General features: G+C 40.7%; 2 protein-coding genes across 6 annotated transcripts in view; both read right to left on the bottom strand.

The window, feature by feature from the left end:
* Window positions 1-11,897, bottom strand: grpel2 (GrpE-like 2, mitochondrial). Its single transcript, XM_046329252.1, has 4 exons — window positions 11,739-11,897; window positions 4,705-4,864; window positions 682-763; window positions 1-575 (listed from the first exon to the last, which is right to left on the bottom strand). The coding sequence occupies exons 1-4, from the start codon at window positions 11,819-11,821 to the stop codon at window positions 250-252; spliced, it is 651 nt and encodes a 216-aa protein (XP_046185208.1). The 5' UTR covers window positions 11,822-11,897; the 3' UTR covers window positions 1-249.
* Window positions 11,898-14,890: 2,993 nt separating this feature from the next.
* Window positions 14,891-18,900, bottom strand: part of afap1l1b (actin filament associated protein 1-like 1b) — a 44,070-nt gene continuing 40,060 nt past the window's right edge. For 2 of the 5 annotated variants that reach the window (XM_046329238.1, XM_046329202.1), the window contains exons 14-18: window positions 17,514-17,646; window positions 17,198-17,371; window positions 16,844-17,019; window positions 16,607-16,735; window positions 14,891-15,407 (exon numbers count right to left, since the gene is read on the bottom strand). In XM_046329238.1, coding sequence (XP_046185194.1) covers window positions 15,381-15,407; window positions 16,607-16,735; window positions 16,844-17,019; window positions 17,198-17,371; window positions 17,514-17,646 — 639 coding nt within the window. In that variant the 3' untranslated portion in view covers window positions 14,891-15,380. The remainder of the gene's footprint in view (window positions 15,408-16,606; window positions 16,736-16,843; window positions 17,020-17,197; window positions 17,372-17,513; window positions 17,647-18,900) is intronic. The other 3 variants (XM_046329211.1, XM_046329219.1, XM_046329229.1) reach the window with 3 other exon arrangements.

Below are 18,900 nucleotides of genomic sequence, written 5' to 3'. Positions count from 1 at the left end.
CATAGTTTTGATGTCTTCACTATTATTCTACAATGTAGAAAATAGTACAAATAAAAACAGTGGAATGAGTAGGTGTGTCCAAACTTGTTACAGGTACTGTATGTACATAATTAATCTAGACAAAGTGACAACATTGAAACAAGCCACATGAAAAACATTTACGTAACTGAAAGGATTGATGCACATCTGGATCTGTCAGGTGCAGACGACCGTGAAGTACTACAGAGAGGTCAGAGACTAGCACAAGCCTTAGTCCTGCTCCTGTGTCATCACAGCAATGCCCACCTGGGCATGTCGGATGGTGCGTCCATGGAGCTTGTACCCATCATGCTTCACCACAGCAACGGTGCCAGGCTCCCATCCCTCAGCAGGAGTGTGGCACACTATCTCGTGCTGGTAAGGGTCGTATTTAGCCCCAACAGGGCTCATCTTCATAAGGCCGTGCTTTGTAAAGACCCCCTGCAGTCTGTCCTTGATCTGGGCAAGTCTCTGGTCCTCCTCCACCTGCAGGTTTCCTGGCGTCTGCTTTAACAGGTCAGCTACCCCCACCAGGTCACGGCAGAAACTCTGGATCCCTGTAGGAGTGGAGCGGTAAGGGAAGAGGGATTACAACTGCACAAAGTAGAAGGACCAAACTCGGTATGGGTCGGAGATGTCAGGGGAGAAAAAACAACATCTCACCAAACAGCTTGGCGTCTTGAACAAACTTCTGAGTTCTTCTTCGAACGTTGTCAGAATCAGCCATGACTCTTTTGTATCTTTCCTAGAATACAATACAGCTTCCGTGAAAAAAATAAAATATAAATATTTATATATACACAGATTCCGATGTTGGACGCACTAAACAACATCTCAAACTCATTCCACAGAGGGCTGAGTGTCTGCGAATCTTTGCTCTTCCCTTGTGCTTCATTGATGAAATAAAGTCACTAATTAATAAGGAACTCTTCATCTGGTTGTCTAGGTCTTCATTGAAAGGAAAACCCCAAAACCTGCAGACAACTAGATTCAGCCGAGGGACACCAGTTGGGGGAAGCCTGCACTAGGCCCTCCATGGAATGAGTTGGACACCCCTGCACTGAACCATTCACACCAACTATGGTGCGTTTTCCCCTCCACTTTCCTCCTAAATTCGCATTAACGTCACCAACACTGCTGCGGTCATTCTCTGAGGCAACATGTTGTTCAAAGTGGCTGGAGAGGACGCAGTAATGAGAGAAAAATCATACATCATTGGAAAAACAATATGATAAGGCAAAACATTAGGTTAATCTTTTCATCTTATAGGATGAATCATGAAAGGTGCTTGGCCACGTTTCATTCAGTCCACCCCATTTACTACGTGAGAAAATGCAAAAACCCGGCACCTGTCGTCATTCCACGCAAAAAATGCTGACCATCATGACGCTTGCTGCTTAAGGTTCTCTTTCCATCTGATTAAAGAGATGCAGTCCAGACAGACTAGGCCTTGTTATAGGAAACTTTCTGAAAGGACATAGAGAATTAGCAAACTCATACCCACCTAAAAGGACCTGTCAATCAAATCCACCTGCAGTGCATCTCACTCAGACATTAGACAATTACATTTCTCCTTTTCCAAAAATGGATTAAGAACCTTATGCTACAGAAAGTATTTGAAGCTATCAAAAACATGTCTACATTATAGTATAATGCTAAATAAATGTAGCCCATCATAGAAACTGACACACAAAGTTAAGAGGGAGGTATAGAGACAGCTGTGATACAGGCTTTATGAAGATGAAATTGCCAACCATTACAAAATAGAAAAGCATGCAACCTGTCCACAGCCCAACGATCAGCCGTTGATCCACAGCCCAACGATCAGCCGTTGATCCACAGCCCAACGATCAGCCGTTGATCCACAGCCCAACGATCAGCCGTTGATCCACAGCCCAACGATCAGCCGTTGATCCACAGCCCAACGATCAGCCGTTGATCCACAGCCCAACGATCAGCCGTTGATCCACAGCCCAACGATCAGCCGTTGATCCATGTTTGTGAAGCAATGGGTGGTTATGTTGACACTACATTTTTAATTAGAGTAGAGTGCTTTATCTTAATCTGTGCTACCACTTATTGATAAAGGTCAAATCTGGCAGATACAGTGGGGCAAAAAAGTATTTAGTCAGCCACCAATTGTGCAAGTTCTCCCACTTAAAAAGATGAGAGACGCCTGTAATTTTCATCATAGGTACACTTCAACTATGACAGACAAAATTAGAAGAAAGAAAATCCAGGAAAATCACTTTGTAGGATTTTTTATGAATTTATTTGCAAATTATGGTGGAAAATAAGTATTTGGTCACCTACAAACAAGCAAGATTTCTGGCTCTCACAAACATGTAACTTCTTCTTTAAGAGGCTCCTCTGTCCTCCACTCGTTACCTGTATTAATGGCACCTATTTGAACTTGTTATCAGTATAAAAGACAGTATAAAAGACACCTGTCCACAACCTCAAACAGTCACACTCCAAACTCCACTATGGCCAAGACCAAAGAGCTGTCAAAGGACACCATGATGAAAATTACAGGCCTCATCTTTTTTTAAATGGGAGAACTTGCACTGTATTTACTCGGCCTATAGTACAGATTCACTTTAGCAGACTATATAATACATATATATACAGTTGAAGTCAGAAGTTTACACACACCTTAGCCAAATACATTTAAACTCAGTTTTTCACAATTCCTGACATTTATTTCAAGTAAAAATTCCGCCTTAGGTCATTTAGGATCACCACTTTATTTTAAGAACATAAAATGTCAGAATTATAGCAGAGAGAATGATTTATTTCAGCTTTTATTTCTTTTCATCACATTCCCAGTGGGTCAGAAGTGTACATACACTCAATTAGTATTTGGTAGCATTGCCTTAAAATTGTTTAACTAAGGTCAAACATTTCGGGTAGCCTTCAACAAGCTTCCCACAATAAGTTGGGTGAATTTTGGCCCATTCCTACTGACAGAGCTGGTGTAACAGTGTCAGGTTGGTAGGCCTCCTTGCTCGCACACGCTTTTTCAGTTCAGTCCACACATTTTCTATAGGATTGAGGTCAGGGCTTTGTGATGGCCACTCCAATACCTAGACTTTGTTGTCCTCAAGCCATTTTGCCACAACTTTGAAAGTATGCTTGGGGTCATTGTCCATTTGGAAGACCTATTTGCAACCAAGCTTTAACTTCCTGACTGATGTCTTGAGATGTTGCTTCAATATATCCACATAATTTTCCTACCTCATGATGCCATCTATTTTGCAAAGTGCACCAGTCCCTCCTGCAGGAAAGCATCCCCACAATATGATGCTGCCACCTCCGTCCTTCACAATTGGGATAGTGTTCTTCAGCTTGCAAGCCTCCCCCTTTTTCCTCCAAACATAACGATGGTCATTATGGCCAAACAGTTCTATTTTCGTTTCATCAGACCAGAGGACATTTCTCCAAAAAGTACAATCTTTGTCCCAATGTGCAGTTGCAAACTGTAGTCTGGCTTTTTAATGGTGGTTTTGGAGCAGTAGCTTGTTCCTTGCTGAGCGGCCATTCAGGTTATGTCGATATAGGACTCGTTTTACTGTGGATATAGATACTTCTGTACCTGTTTCCTCCAGCATCTTCACAAGGTCCTTTGCTGTTGTTCTGGGATTGATTTGGACTTTTTGCACCACAGTACATTCATCTCTAGGAGACAGAACGTGTCTCCTTCCTGAGTGGTATGATGGCTGTGTGGTCCCATGGTGTTTATACTTGCATACCATTGTTTGTACAGATGAATGTGGTAACTTCAGGCATTTGGAAATTGCTCCCAAGTATAAACCAGACTTGAGGAGGTCTACAATTGGTTTTCTGAGGTTTTGGCTGATTTATTTTAATTTTCCCATGATGTCAAGCAAATAGGCACTGAGTTTGAAGGTAGGCCTTGAAATACATCCACAGGTACACCTCCAACTGACTCAAATGATGTCAATAAGCCTATCAGAATCTTCTAAAGCCATGACATAATTTTCAGAAATTTTCCAAGCTGTTTAAAGGCACAATCAACTAAGCGCATGTAAACTTCTGCCCCACTGGAATTGTGATAGTGAATTTTACCTGAAATAATCTGTCTGTAAACAATTGCTGGAAAATTACTTGTGTCATGCACAAAGTAGATGTCCTAACCGACTTGCAAAAACTATAGTTTGATCACAAGAAATTTGTGGAGTGGTTGAAAAACGAGTTTTAATGACTCCAATCTATGTGCATGTAAACTTCAGACTTCAACTGTAGTTTGAAACTTATTTCAAGCAATTTTTAAAAACTATATATAGCCTACCAGGCATAGAAGCATAGATCGATCCTCTTACTTGCTAGCGTTGGCAATGAACTGGCGGGGAAGTTTGAATGGCGAGAACGCCGTGATCCCATTGGCTAAACTTTGATACATTGCAAATGTAAAAAACTGGCAGAGAGAAATTTATTATTTTATTCACACAAATAATCCACAGACCTGTCAGTGGCAGTGCGCATTCTTTTGGTCAACAGCTTATTTTGCATGCGAAATGACGCAAAAATTCAACCTGTATAAATAATTGACAGATTGAGGCAGGACGATATTTTGCAATTGGTATAAATATTTTTACAGACTAATTGTTCGGACAAAAAGAACGGACTTTGTGAGAAAGGGCCTCTCACCATTGAGGCTCTTACCGTGAGCTCCCTGACCTGCTCCTCCAGCTTGCAGGCTCTCATCTCCAGCAGTCTCACATTGGTCCCCGCATGGCTGGAGTCATCGGTGGTGTCATCACCATGGCAATCATCACCTGTTCCCCACTGCTTTGCTGCTGTGCTGTAGAGGCCAATCACGGCGCTGGAATGCAAAATATGGAAGAGAAGAAATGTTCAGAATATCGGCCTCAATAGATTTAAAAAAAAAAACTTTGTGCCGTAATATTATTAGTGGCAATCAGGGCAAACCCCTTATGTATGTTCCACCAAGTACATCATGTGAAGGAATTAGCTGTTCAAACTATTTCCTTCTGAACAACATTTGACTCCTTAAAAATCCTACTTAATGTGGCTGAGCGCCAACATCCCACTTCGGTGGGATTTGTAACAGAGCTCAGGCTATAACCACTAACTAACTCAGGATCCCTTAAGCCTCGTTCTTTGAGAGGAATGACAGTAAAATATTTTGACAGAGAGTGGGCGTAAACATAGAAGTGTAAACTAGAGCAGTACCAATAAGTGCTTCATGCTTATCTAACACACTCTTATTCTAGTTCAAATAAACAGTTTAAAACAATAGATTCTAGATACAAGGATTGCCGTCTATGCAGTGCTATGAGAGGTGCTATGAGAGGCGCTATGAGAGGCGCTATGAGAGGCGCTATGAGAGGCGCTATGAGAGGCGCTATGAGAGGCGCTATGAGAGGCGCTATGAGAGGTGCTATGAGAGGTGCTATGAGAGGTGCTATGAGAGGTGCTATGAGAGGTGCTATGAGAGGCGCTATGAGAGGTGCTATGAGAGGTGCTATGAGAGGTGCTATGAGAGGTGCTATGAGAGGTGCTATGAGAGGTGCTATGAGAGGTGCTATGAGAGGCGCTATGAGAGGTGCTATGAGAGGCGCTATGAGAGGTGCTATGAGAGGCGCTATGAGAGGCGCTATGAGAGGTGCTATGAGAGGTGCTATGAGAGGTGCTATGAGAGGCATGATGCTTCAACTCAATTGACTGAGAGACTGGAATTCAATCAACCCCACCACAGCAAGGTTTACAGTCTCTTGTTTACAAAGTATTGGCCTGGGCAAGGCAAAGTAACTATCAGCTAGCTAGTTAGCTAGCTAAATCAGTGGTAGCTAGCTAGTTAATGATAACAAGCTATCTCGTACTTAAACGAGTATCTGGGCATAGGAGGAGACGATGAATATGACGAGTCTCGTGTCTAGTTCAGTTAGCTACCATTAATTTTGACAGACAGCACTGCAAGCATTATGTCATAATATGTTTTGTTACTCACCAAATATGGAGTTTCGCTGAGCAACTATAGTAATTTACTGCGGCCACACCCAGTATGTACTATTGGTACTATACAGACAACTGGTAACGGACAAAAATGAGGTCAAATGATGATGTCACTGATCTTAAAATCAGAAAGTCGGTGCCTTAGAAAGACGCCCGAGTTTCTGACTTGGAATTCCCAGTTGGATGAACGCTCAAAGTGATTTCCCCCTCACTCTTTTCTGAGTTGCCAGTTGTCTTGAACACACCGAAGTTGGAGATTTCCGAGCTGTTTTAAAGCAGCAATAATATCAGCGGAAAAATATCTGACATGATTGTACCACTGTAAATTGAGAAATACGGACAGGAATTGTAACAGTTTATTGTTGTAATCAACTCAAAGTTCTGTCAAAGCCACCACACAATTAGTTGATGTTTAAAAATAAATAGTTTAAATGTAAGCCTAAAATATTATCAGGTTATTAGCCTACAGCTTAGTGAAAATTACATTAGTTTTTGCTTACCTTTGACTGAAAGATGTCAGCCAGCTTGTTGGCCCTGTTCCCAACCCTTGCACCCGACTATCAGGGAGATTTCGGGAAGGTTGTGGTTGTTGATGATAACCCACTTAATGTGGTGACACAGGGAACATATCTGATTCAATATTTCTTCACTGGTTTCCTCACTTATAAAAGTGGTGTATAATACTTTAGCAGACCATAAATATATATATATATATATTTGTTTACTTTGTGCCATAATATTATTAGTAGTAATCAGGGCAAGCATATATATATACACACACACACACATATATGACCTGTATATATATATATATATACACACACACATATATATGACCTGTATATAAATATATATATATATATTATACAAATGATGCATTCATGGTGTAAAGTACTTTAACTAATGTTTTCGAATTTCACTTTAATGTACTACTTAATACGAGTCTTCAATATTCCCAGTTAAGAAGTTTTAGGTTGTAGTTATTATAGGAATTAGGACTATTGCTCTCTATACCATTTGTATTTCATATACCTTTGACTATTGGATGTTTTTATAGGCACATTAGTATTGCCAGCCTAATCTCAGGAGTTGATAGGCTTGAAGTCATAAACAGGGCTGTGCTTCAAGCATTGTTACCTTTTTATGGCTGCAAGGGCAGTATTGAGTAGCTTGGATGAAAGGTGCCCATATCAAACGGCCTGCTCCTCAGTCATAATTGCTAATATTTGCATATTATTAGTAGTATTGGATAGAAAACCCTCTGAAGTTCTTAAAACTGTTTGAATTATGTCTGTGAGTATAACAGAACTCACATAGCAGGCAAAAACTTGAGAAATTCCACTTCCTGTGTTTTTTCTGGCGGTGGCAGATTTTCAACCAAGGTCTCATTGAAATGTTCACTTCCTACGCCTTCCACTAGATGTCAGCAGTCAATAGAACTTTGTCTGATGACTCTAATGTGAAGGGGGGTCGATTGACACAGGAAATAGTCACCACAGCCGTGAGTGGACTATGCTTTCACCAGGCGCGTTCACAGGGGAAGGACTTGCCTTCCACCGCTCATCTGAAGTCATTCTAATTCTCCGGTTGGAATGTTATTCAAGACATATGTAAACAACATTCTAAAGATTGATTCAGTACATCGTTTGACATGTTTCTACTGACTGTTACGGAACTTTTGGACATTTCGTCACGTTATAGTGGACGCGCTTTGTGACTTTGGAATTGTTTACCAAACGCGCCAACCAAAGTAGCTAATTGGACATAAACAACGGACATTTTCAAACAAATCAAGCATTTATTGTGGACCTGGGATTCCTAGGACTGCATTCTGATGAAGTTCATCAAAGGTAAGGAAACATTTATCATGTATTTTCTCGTTTCTGTTGACTCCAACATGGAGGATAATTTGGCTACGGTTCTGAGTGCCATCTCAGATTATTGCATGGGTTGCTTTTTCCGTAAACTTTTTTTGAAATCTGACACAGCGGTTGCATTAAGGAGAGGTATATCTATAATTCCATGTGTATAACTTGTATTATCATCTACATTTATGATGAGTATTTCTGTTGAAACGATGTGGCTATGCAAAATCACTTGATGTTTTTGGAACTAGTGAATCTAAATAGCCAATGTAAACTCATATTTTTTAAAATATAAATATGAACTTTATCAAGCAAAATATGCATGTATTGTGTAACATGAAGTCCTATGAGTGTCATCTGATGAAGATAATTCAAGGTTAGTGATTCATTTTATCTTTATTTATGCTTTTTGTGAATGCTATATTTTTCTGGAAAATGGCTGTGCTTATTGTGGTTTGGTGGAGACCTAACATAATCGTTTGTAGTGCTTTCGCTGAAAAGCCTATTTGAAATCGGACACTTTGGTGGGATTAACAACGAGAATAGCTTTAAAATGATAAGACACGTGTGTTTTAGGAATTGTAATTATGAGATTTGAATTTGGCGCCCTCTATTTTCACTGGTAGTTATATCGATTAGGATATCCCGATTGCAGCCATAACAGGTTAATCCCTTCAAGATCATCAGATATAATATAATTTACATAAATTAATCAAATACTACTCCTAGTCTGCCTACTTTTCTCCAAATCACTAGTTAACTACACATGGTTGATGATATTACTAGGTTAATAAGGAAATATGCTCTTTCTACAGTACACTATCAATCTCATCTTTCGGAAGGCAACTTGGATTCCTTTTTGAATTCAGTTAATAACTCTGTTTAGCCTATAGAAGAAAGGTTTAAGAAACTCTGTGACTATGATATAGATATTACTGAGTTGGAGCATTCCATTAAACAAATGCCTATAGGTAAATCACCTGGCCTGACTCCTGAATTCTATTGTAATTTTTGGCCTGATATTAGAGAGTTATTGCTTTCGGTCTACAAAGAGGGTATTGCTAATCCTATTTTGCCTCCTTCTTTGAGACAGGGACTAATAGTTCTTATACCCAACACAAACCAAAGGCTCTCTTTACCTGGACAATTGGAGACCAATCACATTGTTGGCAACTGACCTTAAGTTCCTAGCTCATGTCGATGCCGATAGGCTGAAAAAAGGGCCTCGATGATATAAATCAGTGACTCAATCAGCCTTCATTAAAAAGGAAGGATTATTCATAACCATATACAATTGGATTAGATATTTTATGATGGCTTCATATTGCTTTTATATATTTTTAAGGCTTTTGACACTTTAGTGCTAAATAAAAATGTGTTCTCTTTAGTTTTGGTGTTCGGGACGATTTTCTGTAAAGTGATACGGATGATGTATATGATATTAGCAGTTCAGTGCCTATGACCACTGGAACATCCCCTTGTTTCTCTATTGTTAGAGGAATTAGACAGGGTTGTCCAATCTCCCCTCTTTTATTTATTTTAGCCAAGGATTTACTAGCCGTATTTCTTAACAAATCTGAGAATTTAAAAAGGGATCCATATTTTTGGCAAAGATATAGATATCAGTCAATACTGCCCTTTTCCAAAAGGATAGGGTGGATATTCCCTTGGTTATAAACAGGATAAAGAAATGTTCTACGGCCTCTGGGTTGACCCTCAACCTTAACAAATATGATCTCATGCCAATTCATTGCTGTGACTCAGTCAACATGGCCTCAATAATTGTTAAAAACTAAGTTAAATATTTAGGAATTGTTATCTCTAAAAACATTTCAGATAGAGAATCTTTCAACATTGATAGTAGGACTAATTCCATGAGTTTCATTAAGTCGGTGGCTGCAACATGATCTCTCAATTTTGGGTTGTAATTATTTTGTACAAGAATGATGCCTTTCCTTTCTTTTAATATAAAAACATATTTTTATTTTATTTAGATTTTATTTGGAGGAATAAAACACATTATATTCAGAAATGTTAATTAGTGAAACTATGAGTGTGGAGGTTTACAGGCTATTGATTTTGAATCTTTAGTGGGTACTTTTACATTTACATTTAAGTCATTTAGCAGACGCTCTTATCCAGAGCGACTTACAAATTGGTGCATTCACCTTATGACATCCAGTATTTTTAAATGGTTGAAATGATCTGTTTAATCCTACCTCTATGTGGTATCATATCCTTTAACAGTCTGTTTGATAAAACTTGGAGGACTTGAATTCCTAATGGGATGTGATTTTGTTCCTCCAAAATTACCTGTGAAATTGCCTAAGTTTCACCAGCAAATGTTTTCTTCTTGAAAATTATATTCAAGCACAATACACCCCTCCCCCCAAAAAACATTGATTTGGAATAATAAAGTTATTCACATGAATAGAAAATCCATTTTCAAAGACCTTTGGTTTGACAAGGGTATTAATTTATGTTTCTCTTGCTGCGGGTGATTCCCTGATTCACCTCCATGCAGACGACACCATTCTGTATACATCTGGCCCTTCCTTGGACACCAAATCTCCAAACGAGCATCAATGCAATAAAACACTCCTTCCGTGGCCTCCAACTGCTCTGAAACGCTAGTAAAACTAAATGCATGCTTTTCAACCGATCCGCCCTCCCGCCTGCCTAGCATCACTACTCTGGACAGTTCTGACTTAGAATATGTGGACAACTACAAATACCTAGGTGTCTGGTTAGACTGTAAACTCTCCTTCCAGACTCACATTAAGCATCTCCAATCAAAAATGTAATCTAGAGTCCAACCTTATGTAATTAGAAAGAGGTTATCTTGATTAAAATGGTGTCCGACTTGAAAAAGTAAATCGTAATATACACATTGCGAGATATTTGACAAAATATACCAGCATGCCCCTCCATGGGAAAACAATGGGGGGGGGTTCTGCATTCCAAGGGAAAAAGGTATTTTGGGGCTTGCGTTTGATGACAACCGACCAACTTTGGACTATTTCTGGTCTAGCGATCGATGACAGCAGAGTACGCTGCCCATCCTTACACAATTAGAAAGAGGAGATTATTATGATTAAAATGGTGTACAATTCGAAAAAAAATATAGAAATAAACATATTACGAGATATTTGGCAAAAATAGAGAGCCACACCTATATTTCCCTAAAGGAAACAACGGGACGACAGAGTTCCATGAGTAATTTTGTGTTGTTTACATTTTAACTACCAACGTGGGCAGGTCTCATTGCCAACAATAGCAAAGCAGGCATTGTGACGTAGTACAAATAGGCTGGAATAGAACGTTCGGAAGTGCTCAATAGAACGAACAGGAGCAGGCTGAAAAATGACCTAAAATAAGGCACATGTTTTCGTGATTACTTCAAAACTACGGCAAGCAGATGGGACATGTGATAATATTACGAAACTGGTCAAATCAGCTGATTAAATGAACTAGTTTTCATCAGAGAAAAAAAAGCATTGTTAAAAATGTCATGTGGCCAGCCTAGGATCGCCCCGAATTGCGGGCTGCAGTTCCACCCTTCTCGAATAAAGCGTGTATAGGTCAGAAATAATCTCTAGACACAACTCCGCTACATCTCCACTTGTCTGATCACCACACCAAACGAGTACTTTGGGAAAACGGACCCCTCCCCCCCTTTGTATATTCAAGGTCAGAATACGTGCTTAACTAGGGTCTGCATTTCCCCCCCTAGTTAACTTTAGCAAACGGAAAGCTAACTAGCTAATGCTGGCTAGTTTGTTGAAAGTGATGTCTTTACTTTAACGTTTACATTTTAAATGGATAGAGGGGGTGCTATATGTTGCTAATACACACCTGCAATCATTCGACAAGAGGAGTTGTAATCTGCCGACGCAGTTCAGATTTTTCCGAGCCGAGAAAAAACAGCGTATAGCCATATTTTTTAGATTCCGTTCAAATTCACTGCAGCGGAAGTTTAGGCCAGCCAACTGGTCACTAGTTACCACAGCCACAAAATCACAAACCCCGCCTATTTCTACAATTTATTCATTTATATTTTATATATAAATTGATAAACACTGATAACCTTAAATGGAGACCAAAACATTCGTTTTCATACATTTTTACGATATTTTGGCTGTGCAATCTGGAGGAAACCCAGCCGTTCCGAGTCTTCTTCCTCTTCTGTTAGGCTTTATGGCGGAGTGCAAACCCGATGGTGCATTACCGCCACCTGCTGGATTGGGGTATGGCGGCGACTAGGTTCTTACTGTTTATATTCTAGTTAGGAAAAGTATTAACGCTTTGAGGATGTCTTCTTCAGACTGTTGGACATCGAGGCTCTGGAGCGCTCCAGCATTTTCCCCTTTGCTGGTTAAATCTCGAGTCGACTGTTCATTTATACCCCAGTGGAGGTTGCCCTTGTCCTGCCTCGTCTTCTCTGGGGTTTATTGGCAGATTACACAACCTATAATATGTATTGCCAACAGCTACTGTAAAAGGGCAGTGAACTTGAAAAATAAAACATCCATTGGAACGAATTGCAAAAATCGCTGAAGTTGGAGACTTTTATCTCCCTCACCAACTTCAAACATCAGCTAGCTGAGCAGCTAACCGATCGCTGCAGCTGTACATAATCTATTGGTAAATAGCACACCCATTTTCACCTACCTCATCCCCACAGTTTTTATTTATTTACTTTTCTGCTCTTTTGCACACCAATATCTCTACCTGTACATGATCATCTGATCATTTATCACTCCAGTGTTAATCTGCAATATTGTAATTTTTCGCCTACCTCCTCATGCCTTTTGCACACATTGTATATAGACTCCCCTTTTTTCTCTGTGTTATTGACTTGTTGATTGTTTACTCCATGTGTAACTCTGTGTTGTCTGTTCACACTGCTATGCTTTATCTTGGCCAGGTCGCAGTTGCAAATGAGAACCTGTCTCAACTAGCCTACCTGGTTAAATAAAGGTGAAATAAAAAATAAAAAAATTGTGGGAAAGATGACATACCACAAACACCAAAATCGACATCAAATACAAAACCCATCCCACTCTTTCAGTCCAAAACACGTCCCTACACAGGCTCGGGATCCTGCGAGGTCGGAACAGTATTCCTTGCAAGGCATCAGCTGTGAAGTCACGAATCCCCCCCAAAAACTTTCACTCAGTGATGCTAATTTTCTCCGATTTCTTCTCCGCTTGTGCCTTGTCCTGCCTCCTACAAAGGTGGTCTTTCCAACTGGTGGACACAGGTAAACAAGTGTTAAAATGAATTGGGAAGTGTCATCCTCATCATTGTTTATAAGCTAATGACAGAGACACTAATCTTACAGAATACACATTTAAAATGGTTTTGTTCATATTTGAAGGCCATGCATATATTATCTCTCTCTCTCTCAAATGAAAAAGACAGACAAGATCAATGAACATCTTTTAATGTACAATACAAATAACATAAAGTGCAAAAGTAATGAAAAGTAAAAAGGCTCATTACACTGAGAAACAGTCAGTGAATTACGTAACAAAAGAAACATCTTTGTTTAGTCATTAGTCTCACATTACAATAACTATTTGGTTTTATACAGGTGTTATTCTATCGGTTTTTTTCTTCTGTCTGTTGTCCAGCTGCACCAAATTGTTAAGTCACAATCTGAAATAAGTGTTTCATATACATGAACAGTCGTTTCCTCTCCCTCTTTGACCAGCTTACTGTATGTGATCTGAAGTTACTTGCATAGCGGATACAGCACAGAACTGTATTTCAGTATCTCCTTTAGGCTACTATTCTAACAACAAACTCACAATCGATACGTTCTATTTCCCTTTAGTATCCTTTCGTGCAGATATGTGCATATTCAAACCTCTGCGAACCACTCAGCTCTCAACTCTCATCTCTCTCAACTCTCATCTCTCTCAACTCTCATCTCTCAACTCTCATCTCTCTCAACTCTCATCTCTCTCATCTCTCTCAACTCTCATCTCTCTCAACTCTCATCTCTCTCAACTCTCAGCTCTCTCAACTCTCATCTCTCTCAACTCTCATCTCTCTCAACTCTCATCTCTCTCAACTCTCAGCTCTCTCAACTCTCAGCTCTCTCAACTCTCAGCTCTCTCAACTCTCATCTCTCTCAGCTCTCTCAACTCTCATCTCTCTCAACTCTCATCTCTCTCAACTCTCATCTCTCAACTCTCATCTCTCTCAACTCTCATCTCTCTCATCTCTCTCAACTCTCATCTCTCTCAACTCTCATCTCTCTCAACTCTCATCTCTCAACTCTCATCTCTCTCAACTCTCATCTCTCTCATCTCTCTCAACTCTCATCTCTCTCAACTCTCATCTCTCTCAACTCTCAGCTCTCTCAACTCTCATCTCTCTCAACTCTCATCTCTCTCAACTCTCATCTCTCTCAACTCTCAGCTCTCTCAACTCTCAGCTCTCTCAACTCTCAGCTCTCTCAACTCTCAGCTCTCTCAACTCTCATCTCTCTCAACTCTCATCTCTCTCATCTCTCTCAACTCTCATCTCTCTCAACTCTCATCTCTCTCAACTCTCATCTCTCTCAACTCTCATCTCTCTCAACTCTCATCTCTCTCAACTCTCATCTCTCTCAACTCTCATCTCTCTCAACTCTCATCTCTCTCAACTCTCATCTCTCATCTCTCTCAACTCTCATCTCTCTCAACTCTCATCTCTCTCAACTCTCATCTCTCTCAACTCTCATCTCTCTCAACTCTCATCTCTCTCAACTCTCAGCTCTCTCAACTCTCAGCTCTCTCAACTCTCATCTCTCTCAACTCTCATCTCTCTCAGCTCTCTCAACTCTCATCTCTCTCAACTCTCATCTCTCTCAACTCTCATCTCTCTCAACTCTCATCTCTCTCAACTCTCATCTCTCTCAACTCTCAGCTCTCTCAACTCTCATCTCTCTCAACTCTCATCTCTCTCAACTCTCATCTCTCTCAACTCTCATCTCTCTCAACTCTCAGCTCTCTCAACTCTCAGCTCTCTCAACTCTCAGCTCTCTCAACTCTCAGCTCTCTCAACTCTCATCTCTCTCAACTCTCAGCTCTCTCAACTCTCATCTCTCTCAACTCTCATCTCTCTCAACTCTCAGCTCTCAACGTTTCCAGCCCTCTGATGTATTCACATCAAACCCCATAACATATCCTCTTCCACAGTCTGAAGGAACAACGGTACCACATGCAACACAAGCGATTACTGAATCACAGAATGAACATTCAGCGTTTCCAAGTGAACTAGTGCTTTGAGTGAGGTTCTACAACAATTCCAAGAGATTCGGTGTCTCGTCTTCTCCAGTCACACGTTTCTCAGCTCAGCGAAGTGCAGTAAATGTTGAGCTCTCAAGAGGGGAGTGGAAAAGTTGAGAATGGAGTGCCTGCTTCACTCGCTCTCCCCTCTTTCAAATCAGCTCCAACATGTTCCAAGACCAGAATTAGACTGTCCATCTGCATGAGCATTGTCTTTCTAAGTCCCCTTCTTCGACTCCCATTCCTGAAAAACAGGACACTCATGTAGTGTTGGTACATAAAATAAACATAAGGGGTCTGACATTGCTGTATGTTTGTTAGTCTGAACTCTGATTTCGTTACTGACCATTGAGACACAGTGCTACTTCAGAAAACAGGTACAGTTGAAGTCGGAAGTGTCTTTTATACTGATAACAAGTTCAAACAGGTGCCATTAATACAGGTAACGAGTGGAAGACAGAGGAGCCTCTTAAAGAAGTTACAGTCTGTGAGAGCCAGAAATCTTGCTTGTTTGTAGGTGACCAAATACTTATTTTCCACCATAATTTGCAAATAAATTCATAAAAAATCCTACAATGTGATTTTCTGGATTTATTTTCCATTTTGTCTGTCATAGTTGAAGTGTACCGATGATGAAAATTACAGGCCTCTCTCATCTTTTTAAGTGGGAGAACTTGCACATTTTGGTGGCTGACTAAATACTTTTTTGCCCCACTGTAGATACTTTGTACCTGTTTCCTCCAGCATCTTCACAAGGTCATTTGCTGTTGTTCTGGGATTGATTTGCTCTTTTCACACCAAAGTACGTTCATCTCTAGGGGACAGAACGTGTCTCCTTCCTGAGCGGTATGACGGCTGCGTGATCCCATGGTGTTTATACTTGCGTACTATTGTTTGTACAGAGGAATGTGGTACCTTCAGGAGTTTGGAAATTGCTCTCAAGCATGAACCACAATTGTTTTTCTGAGGTCTTGGCTGATTTATTTTTATTTTCCAATGATGTCAAGCAATGAGGCACTGAGTTTGAAGGTCGGCCTTGAAATACATCCACAGGTACACCTACAATTGACTCAAATTATGTCAATTAGCCTATCAGAAGCTTCTAAAGCCATCATTTTTTGGTGATTTTCCAAGCTGTTTAAAGGCAAAGTCAATTTAGTGTATGTAAACCTCTGACCTCCTGGAATTGTGATACAGTGATTTACAAGTGAAATCATCTGTAAACAATTGTTGGAAAAAATACTTTTGTCATGCACAAAGTAGATGTCCTAACTGACTTGCAAAAACGATAGTTTGTTAATTGAGTGGTTGAAAAACGAGTTTGAATGACTCCAACCTAAGTGTATGTAAACCTCTGACTCCAACCTAAGTGTATGTAAACCTCTGACTTCAACTGTACATCAGGTCAATGGGTGCCTTGGATCTTGTTTAATGACTGTCTACCTTGGCTTTCTGCATGACATTCCCTCTGCTAGATGCATAGATGGATAGGGGACGCTTCCTCATCTCAGCAGCACAGTTTACTGGCATGGATGCCTCGCTGTATAGATGATCAACTTTACTGATCTGGGCCTGGACAAAGTTGAGAATATCTGGGTAAAAACTCTAAAAGACAATAAAACATGGTCTGAAATTCAAACAGTTGTTTGTGATGTAGTAGGAGATAAAGCAGCCAGGCACCTTTCTGGGGGGTTTGCTCTCTGTGGGCGGCCCCAGCACCCCTCCAGCCAGCGACTTCTTTAGATTCTCCTTCACCTCAGTGAGACGCAGCTCCAGGTCCACCCGCTCCCCCTCCTTCGCCCTGCAGTTCTCCTCCAGCTGGGCAAAACGCTTCTCCAGCTGCTTCTGCTGCTTACCTGACCACAGTCACGAACACACATTCATTTGTTCGGTTACATGGCGCCTCAATAAGTCTGAGTGAAGAATTCCTATTCTGTGGCCAAGCTGTAGGTGGCGCCAGTAATCTACACACAAAAAAACATGCTCTCTCTTTTTAAAGGATAGTTAATACAACAATGTGTTTTATTGTCTGACCTGTAGCGTCCTTCAGTTGTTCCTTCACCTCTTTCCTCTCATTGCGTAACACAAGCAGGGCACTTTTGAGGACCTCTCGCTTCTTCTCCATCTCATCTTTCTCCTTCAGGTACCTCCTGGCATCGCCCTCTGCTCGTGTTTTACCATACTTCCCTGATATATGCTGATTCGCATCTAAGGCAGACAAACAACGAAAATACATTCTGAGTGGTCACATTTGTAAATAATATAGGTTTATTTCAGGCATACTCTGAAAAGATGGGATCATGTCAAATTCCCCCCTCTCTTCCCAGCATCACACACAGTCTTGGCTGACCTTCTGGAGACTTACTGGAGCAGTGTCTCTTTGTGGTGACTAGGGAGTCCACCTTCTCAGTCTCTCTGCTGCTAGGGAAAGAAGAGTGGTGTTTCACCTGAGCTCCTGGTCTGGGCACCTGCTCCTCTGGCTGCTGTGGAGGGAAGAGCAGGAAAGGGTAAGGTAGAGCAGGAAAGGGTAAGGTAGAGCAGGAAAGGGTAAGGTAGAGCAGGAAAGGGTAAGGTAGAACAGGAAAGGGTATGTTAGAGCAGGAAAGGGTATGTTAGAGCAGGAAAGGGTAAGGTAGAACAGGAAAGGGTATGTTAGAGCAGGAAAGGGTAAGGTAGAACAGGAAAGGGTATGTTAGAGCAGGAAAGGGTAAGGTAGAACAGGAAAGGGTATGTTAGAGCAGGAAAGGGTAAGGTAGAGCAGGAAAGGGTAAGGTAGAGCAGGAAAGGGTAAGGTAGAGCAGGAAAGGGTAAGGTAGAGCAGGAAAGGGTAAGGTAGAACAGGAAAGGGTAAGGTAGAGCAGGAAAGGGTAAGGTAGAGCAGGAAAGGGTAAGGTAGAGCAGGAAATGGTATGTTAGAGCAGGAAAGGGTAAGGTAGAGCAGGAAAGGGTAAGGTAGAGCAGGAAAGGGTAAGGTAGAACAGGAAAGGGTAAAGTAGAACAGGAAAGGGTAAGGTAGAGCAGGAAAGGGAAGTCCAGGGTAGACCAGGCAATGGCAGAGCAGAGAAGGGAAGAGGAAGGAGATAGAGATGAGGGAGGAGAGAGTAATATAACAGATGAACTCTCACTAATGTGTGGTATGTAATGTGTGGTATTGCAAAACGTACTGTTTGAGAAACTAGACCACAAGTTAAATAAACTAACCACTTCAAGTTGAGTAAAGTGGAATTTGAGAAATGTATCACAAAGTATTACAGTCAAATAGTGAATGTTGGATTTAGACACATTTTGGGAAGTAAAGAAAAGCCTTGACACACAGTTGGATATGATTCATATTTCCCCTCAGAGAGTCATGAGTTTTCCCAAACACGTCAGGGCTGTGTGAGATCTCTGTACTCTGTACTTTTCCCCCCTCGCATGACTCTCCTCTTGGACTGTAAAGTAAATGTACCCCCCATAGAATTAACTCAAAAATAACAATAACTGTAGCGACCGTGTGTTTAAAAATGTGGATAGACATATTTTTAAGAGACCAGGATTGTACAATAAAGTCGGGACTTATTTCCATTGTGGTCTCTATTTCTTTTTCAAATTTACATAAATATGTAACAGGATTCAAATAGACATCCTTGTTTGTATGAGTTGCCGTAATTAAGCAGACAGGTTATTTATATGTATGTGTAGTAGTGAAGCCACCTGCTGAATTATTTGTGCAACTGCATCTGTGCATATTTGTATGT

The sequence above is a fragment of the Oncorhynchus gorbuscha genome, linkage group LG02, assembly GCF_021184085.1.
Source record: "Oncorhynchus gorbuscha isolate QuinsamMale2020 ecotype Even-year linkage group LG02, OgorEven_v1.0, whole genome shotgun sequence".
NCBI lineage: Eukaryota > Metazoa > Chordata > Actinopteri > Salmoniformes > Salmonidae > Oncorhynchus > Oncorhynchus gorbuscha.
Note: the sequence above shows the minus strand (reverse complement) of the source record. Positions and strands in the feature narration are given on the sequence as shown.